Here is a 7,500-nt window from a genome sequence, read left to right as displayed (position 1 = left end):
AAAATATGACCAATAGGAATTATAAAATGTGATCAATAGGAATTATTATTTTTCCTTGCAACATTACTTTCTCTCATTCCCATATCACAAAGGATGATTGGAAGTCACAGCTTCGTATCATCCTTTGCAGATGATAAGATTCAGTATGAAAATTACATTTATAGAAGACATTGAAACATTACAAGCTGATATCAATAAAGTATTCTATTAGATAACGGGAAATAGCATGATAATTACTAGTTAAATGTTCCAGGTTCTTAGGTGTGGTAGAGTTAAGAAAAACAAATACAGGACACACTCAGACCTTCTCATGGAAGGAAAACATGTAAAAGATCTGGGGAACTATGATGTCTGGCGCCCTGCTAGTGAACATAACCGAGCAAATATAGCGGCGGCTAGGAACATGATAGGATGGGTTATGAGAACGTTCACATCCAGGGACTCATTATCCCCTTGGCCTGCCTCACCACTCATCATCCCCTTGGCCTGCCTCTCCCCTCATCATCCCCTTGGCCCCTCTCCCCTCATCACATTAGAGATGAGTTTTAGGGGATGTGTTTGTGCAGCGTCATGGTATGAGGTCTGGAGGTGGGGGGGGGGGGGAGTGACTTAGCTAAGTTCTAAGTGCAATTATGTACTATTCATAGCAGTTAGGAATTGTACTTATTTTCACTTAGTATTAAATCGTACTGTCAAATATATTGTGAATATTTGAGTTTACCTGAAAAACTGAATAGAAAACCACAACCTCACCTAACCGTCTTAGTTTTTGAAGATAATAATTTTATTGCTTCTTAATTACAATTAGTACTTAACCTATAGCTGTATTGATATTACAGTTTTATAAAACTAATAAAACAAAAGTAAAATATATCAATAAATTGTTAAGTAACTCAGGATATTTTAAAATTTTGTATAAAATCTACATTGTTTAATAAACCTGAAATAGAAATTCCTGATATTTAAAACTTGTGTATGGCAATTTGACATTGAAATCTTCATCCTAAAATTCTGAGTGTCTTAACAGAAAACGAGGAGAATTAAATCGGGGGAGGGAGTTGGGTAAATGTAACAGCCCCGTAAGTGCAGTTTGTACTGTTTATGACATTAAGAAAGTGTACTTATTACACTTAGTATTAAGTCGTACTGTCAATTCGGAGGATGGGTTGTGTTATGATGTAATTAAGAAAGTGAAAGTAGAATAGATGGTGATCCACGAGGAGTGATTAGCACAGTGGTCGTCTTGTTCAGTTACGTTGTCCACTTGTCTATTACACTCTGCCCGCTGTCCACCACCCACCACCACCACCACCCACCTGCTGGCTCGTTCCACCATCACAACCCACCTGCTGGCTCGCCCCACCACCACCCACCTGCTGGCTCGCCCCACCACCACCCACCTGCTGGCTCGCCCCACCACCACCCACCTGCTGGCCCGCCCCACCACCACCCACCTGCTGGCCCGCCCCACCACCACCCACCTGCTGGCCCGGCCCACCACCACCACCCACCTGCTGGCCCGGCCCACCAGGGAGAGGAAGACGGTTCTGGAGCCTGGCCAGGAGGGAGGTGTCCTCGAAGCAGGCGGCGACAGAGGCAGGGAAGATCAGCCTCGCTGCGACACCCTACTCCCCAGATGGCGCTCCCACACTTCCTCCTTCTTCCTTCCTCTCCTCCTCCCCCTTCCTCTTCTTCTTCCTCAGGTATTCCCTTGAGACATGGTCCTTCTCTTCCGGTCTTTCCTTCCTCTTGTCCCAGAGTCTGTTGGAGAGGACGAGAGGTGAGACATAGTGGCACAACCTGGGGGTTTTCACACATACATCCAGGAAGGAGTTCGTAGCAACGGTGTAACTCCCGGGTACTTGTTTATTGCCAGGTGAGTAGGCGCATCAGGTGAAAGAAACTCTGCCCATTTATTTCCGCCTCCGCCGGGGGTCGATCCCCAGTCCCTAGGACTACGAATCCCGAGCGCTGTCCACTCAGCCGTCAGTCTCTAACACACACACACACTCACACACACACACACACACACACACACACACACACACACACACACACACACACACACACACACACACACACACACACTCACTCTCACAAACCTCCCCCCCCACAAACACACACACAAACACCCCCACGTGCAAATAAAAGCGAGAGATGAATAATGAGATAGAAGTGAACGACCTCCTACAACCTCACACTGGAGCACCGCCAACACCACCGCAGCTGCTCCTGCCCCCCGCCCTCCTCACCTTCTCCACACAACTACTCCACACACACAGGGGGCGTGAGGCAGCCCCCCCCCCCCCCGCTCCAAGTCACTACTCCACACACAGGGGGTGTGAGGCAGCCCCCCCCCCCCCGCGCTCCGAGTCACTACACACAGGGGGTGTGAGGCAGCCCCCCCCCCCGCTCCAAGTCACTACTCCACACACAGGGGGTGTGAGGCAGCCCCCCCCCCGCGCTCCGAGTCACTACACACAGGGGGTGTGAGGCAGCCCCCCCCCCCAGCTCCCAGTCACTACTCCACACATAGGGGGTGTGAGGCAGCCCCCCCCCCCCCGGCTCCCAGTCACTACTCCACACATAGGGGGTGTGAGGCAGCCCCCCCCCCCCCCGGCTCCCAGTCACTACTCCACACAGTGTGAGGCAGCCCCCCCCCCCCGGCTCCCAGTAACACACTCGCGTCTGTGCGTAACTGTTGAACTATGCAATTACTACTGATAACCGCGTTATTAACCAAGTACCCGCTTTTTCGTACGAGCGCACTTAAGTCTCTGGTGGTCTTGATGTGGCCTTGGGCTGTCTGGTGGTCTTGATGTGGCCTTGGGCTGTCTGGTGGTCTTGATGTGGCCTTGGGCTGTCTGGTGGTCTTGATGTGGCCTTATGGACTGTCTGGTGGTCTTGATGTGGCCTTGGGCTGTCTGGTGGTCTTGATGTGGCCTTGGGCTGTCTGGTGGTCTTGATGTGGCCTTGGGCTGTCTGGTGGTCTTGATGTGGCCTTGGGCTGTCTGGTGGTCTTGATGTGGCCTTGGGCTGTCTGGTGGTCTTGATGTGGCCTTATGGTCTGTCTGGTGGTCTTGATGTGGCCTTATTGTCTGTCTGGTGGTCTTGATGTGGCCTTATGGTCTGTCTGGTGGTCTTGATGTGGCCTTGGGCTGTCTGGTGGTCTTGATGTGGCCTTGGGCTGTCTGGTGGTCTTGATGTGTCCTTATGGTCTGTCTAGTGGTCTTGATGTGGCCTTATGGTCTGTCTGGTGGTCTTGATGTGGCCTTATGGTCTGTCTGGTGGTCTTGATGTGGCCTTGGGCTGTCTGGTGGTCTTGATGTGGCCTTGGGCTGTCTGGTGGTCTTGATGTGGCCTTGGGCTGTCTGGTGGTCTTGATGTGGCCTTATGGTCTGTCTGGTGATCTTGATGTGACCTTATTGTCTGTCTGGTGGTCTTGATGTGGCCTTATGGTCTGTCTGGTGGTCTTGATGTGGCCTTATGGTCTGTCTGGTGGTCTTGATGTGGCCTTATGGTCTGTCTGGTGGTCTTGATGTGGCCTTGGGCTGTCTGGTGGTCTTGATGTGCCCTTATGGGCTGTCTGGTGGTCTTGATGTGGCCTTATGGTCTGTCTGGTGGTCTTGATGTGGCCTTATGGTCTGTCTGGTGGTCTTGATGTGGCCTTATGGTCTGTCTGGTGGTCTTGATGTGCCCTTATGGGCTGTCTGGTGGTCTTGATGTGGCCTTATGGTCTGTCTGGTGGTCTTGATGTGGCCTTATGGTCTGTCTGGTGGTCTTGATGTGGCCTTGGACTGTCTGGTGGTCTTGATGTGGCCTTATGGTCTGTCTGGTGGTCTTGATGTGGCCTTATGGTCTGTCTGGTGGTCTTGATGTGGCCTTGGACTGTCTGGTGGTCTTGATGTGGCCTTGGACTGTCTGGTGGTCTTGATGTGGCCTTGGGCTGTCTGGTGGTCTTGATGTGTCCTTATGGTCTGTCTAGTGGTCTTGATGTGGCCTTGGGCTGTCTGGTGGTCTTGATGTGTCCTTATGGTCTGTCTGGTGGTCTTGATGTGGCCTTATGGTCTGTCTGGTGGTCTTGATGTGGCCTTATGGGCTGTCTGGTGGTCTTGATGTGACCTTATGGGCTGTCTGGTGGTCTTGATGTGGCCTTATGGTCTGTCTGGTGGTCTTGATGTGGCCTTATGGGCTGTCTGGTGGTCTTGATGTGACCTTATGGGCTGTCTGGTGGTCTTGATGTGGCCTTATTGTGCCTTGAAGTTTGACTATGCTTGAGTAAACTATTTCAATCTTACAGTGAGGGCGATTGGTGTTGATTCCTGCCTGTGTTGTGTGATTGTAAACACTGCATTATTGACAAGAGTTGCAAGAGGAGGGGGGGGTGGTACTGGGCATTGCTAGGGGGGGGGGGTGTCGGAAGGCAAGTCTTCACTACACACAACCACTTCATTCATCACTCATCATCGCCACTACACTCTGTCACCACTTTCTCCACTCTTTCCCGCCACCCCCCCTGTTCGTCACCATTCCTTTCCTACCCTTCCTTACCTTTCCTGTTTTCTTTCCCTTCACAGTCATCCTTATCCTTCGTTGTCTTCCCTGCCCTTCACCACCTTCCCTACCCTTCACCACCTTCCCTACCCTTCACCACCTTCCCTACCCTTCACCACCTTCCCTACCCTTCACCACCTTCCCTACCCTTCACCACCTTCCCTACCCTTCACCACCTTCCCTACCCTTCACCACCTTCCCTACCCTTCACCCTTAAATTAGTGATATTTTTTGTATGGTCAAGACGAAGATGGTTACAGTGATGGAGATCGTGTACGGTGAAGATGGTTACAGTGATAAAGATCGTGTACAGTGAAGATGGTTACAGTGATAAAGATCGTGTACAGTGAAGATGGTTACAGTGATAAAGATCGTGTACAGTGAAGATGGTTACAGTGATGGAAATCGTGTATAATATTACAAGTACTGTTGATGTTCCATGTATAAACTATATATTAAATGATGATAACATGATATCTTTTCTCACGTATCTTAGTTTTCTATCAAAATATTTAAGATAACAATTTTTCAGCAAAGTTTTAGTGTGATAGTTTGAACAAAATTTATACAACAATGTTTTATTCAGTAATTTAGTGTATTCTGTAAAAAATATATATTTTATTCAGTATATTCCTATCTTTTGTTCGTTTTTTATTTTGTATACAAAAATCGTCTCATAATTAGCTGTTAAATTATTTGTTAATTGTTAATGTCTTTTTGGTATTACAATTTGTGTGTTGATTTTGCTTCAGTTATTGTTGTAGTTTCTGGTTATAATATTCTGGTGTTGTTGTAGTTTCTGGCTACAATATTCTGGTGTTGTTGTTGTAGTTTCTGGCTACAATATTCTGGTGTTGTTGTAGTTTCTGGCTACAATATTCTGGTGTTGTTGTTGTAGTTTCTGGCTACAATATTCTGGTGTTGTTGTTGTAGTTTCTGGCTACAATATTCTGGTGTTGTTGTTGTAGTTTCTGGTTATAATATTCTGGTGTTGTTGTAGTTTCTGGCTACAATATTCTGGTGTTGTAGTTTCTGGCTACAATATTCTGGTGTTGTTGTTGTAGTTTCTGGCTACAATATTCTGGTGTTGTAGTTTCTGGCTACAATATTCTGGTGTTGTTGTAGTTTCTGGCTACAATATTCTGGTGTTGTTGTAGTTTCTGGCTACAATATTCTGGTGTTGTTGTTGTAGTTTCTGGCTACAATATTCTGGTGTTGGTGTTGTAGTTTCTGGCTACAATATTCTGGTGTTGTTGTAGTTTCTGGCTACAATATTCTGTTGTTGTTGTAGTTTCTGGCTACAATATTCTGGTGTTGTTGTAGTTTCTGGCTACAATATTCTGGTGTTGTTGTTGTAGTTTCTGGCTACAATATTCTGGTGTTGTTGTTGTAGTTTCTGGCTACAATATTCTGGTGTTGTTGTTGTAGTTTCTGGCTACAATATTCTGGTGTTGTTGTTGTAGATTCTGGCTACAATATTCTGGTGTTGTTGTTGTAGATTCTCGCTACAATATTCTGGTGTTGTTGTAGTTTCTGGCTACAATATTCTGGTGTTGTTGTTGTAGTTTCTGGCTACAATATTCTGGTGTTGTTGTTGTAGTTTCTGGCTACAATATTCTGGTGTTGTTGTTGTAGTTTCTGGCTACAATATTCTGGTGTTGTTGTTGTAGTTTCTGGCTACAATATTCTGGTGTTGTTGTTGTAGTTTCTGGCTACAATATTCTGGTGTTGTTGTTGTAGTTTCTGGCTACAATATTCTGGTGTTGTTGTTGTAGATTCTGGCTACAATATTCTGGTGTTGTTGTTGTAGTTTCTGGCTACAATATTCTGGTGTTGTTGTTGTAGTTTCTGGCTACAATATTCTGGTGGTGTTGTTGTAGTTTCTGGCTACAATATTCTGGTGTTGTTGTAGTTTCTGGCTACAATATTCTGGTGGTGTTGTTGTAGTTTCTGGCTACAATATTCTGGAGTTATTGTTGTTTCTGGGGTTATAGTAATTTATGTTGTTGTTGTTGTTGTTGTTGTATTGTTCTCAGCAAGGACTTGTGTAGGGAAACATGAAACTGAGAATCTCTCTCATTCCACCACCGAGTCATGAATCACATACATATCTTCCAGTCCCCCCCCCCTCATACATATACAGCCTATTCCCCCTCATACATATCATACAGCCTATGCCCCCCTCCCACACTCATACATAGTATGCTAAGCTTATCAAGAATGCCCAATCGTATGTGTGCGGGTGGGTGGGCTTGGTGGTTAAATGGGGTGGAGGGAGAGGGCGTAGGGAGGGAGGAGTGAGCTAGAGGGACGTGAGAGAGGGAGGGAGAGAGGGAGGGAGAGAGGGAGAGGGGGAGAGAGGGAGGGAGGGAGAGAGGGAGGGAGGGAGAGAGGGAGAGAGAGCAGGAAGAAAAATGTTTATTACTTTAGCAGACTTGGAAAGACAAGCCACAGAAGCAATTACAAATACGACCACAGACGAGGCTATTCACAGACGAGGATACACACAGACTAGGATACACAGAGACGAAGGTCACACACTACCAGAATATTCAGATTGTAAACTCTGTGATAAACCTTTAATGCACTCACTAGAACACTATATTGATGAATGTGAAACCATAAAGGACTTTAGACCTCCTGGCCTCTTGTACCACCAACTGTGTAACTATTTTATTGACTCAGGTGTTCTGGACGACATCCTAACAATTTACCCAAAATTTGCTTGTCCATTTTAAAGAATGAAGAACAATTTCTATTTATACTCTAAGCTGCATCACTTATGAACCCATCCCTGCCCTTGTGTGGCAGTGCACAGTAGAAAGTTGTTTTCACATATCCATACATTAAAACATTGATTGTAACCATGATATATATGTGCTTCAGCCTACAGTTTAGACCTATTGTCTTATGTATGACCCTCTGTCCTGCGTGACAGTGAATACC

At 46.4% G+C, this 7,500-nt stretch overlaps 1 protein-coding gene across 1 annotated transcript in view; it reads right to left on the bottom strand.

Annotated features, from left to right (window-relative positions):
• The window catches only part of LOC123746818 (caskin-2), a 35,987-nt gene that overhangs the window by 12,532 nt on the left and 15,955 nt on the right, over positions 1-7,500 (bottom strand). Inside the window, 3 exon segments of the mRNA XM_069319631.1 lie at positions 1,512-1,537; positions 1,539-1,601; positions 1,603-1,761. Of these exon segments, the coding sequence (XP_069175732.1) occupies positions 1,512-1,537; positions 1,539-1,601; positions 1,603-1,761 (248 nt within the window).

This window comes from Procambarus clarkii, chromosome 93 (assembly GCF_040958095.1).
Source record: "Procambarus clarkii isolate CNS0578487 chromosome 93, FALCON_Pclarkii_2.0, whole genome shotgun sequence".
NCBI classification, from domain to species: domain Eukaryota; kingdom Metazoa; phylum Arthropoda; class Malacostraca; order Decapoda; family Cambaridae; genus Procambarus; species Procambarus clarkii.
This window is presented reverse-complemented; position numbering and strand designations above follow the sequence as displayed.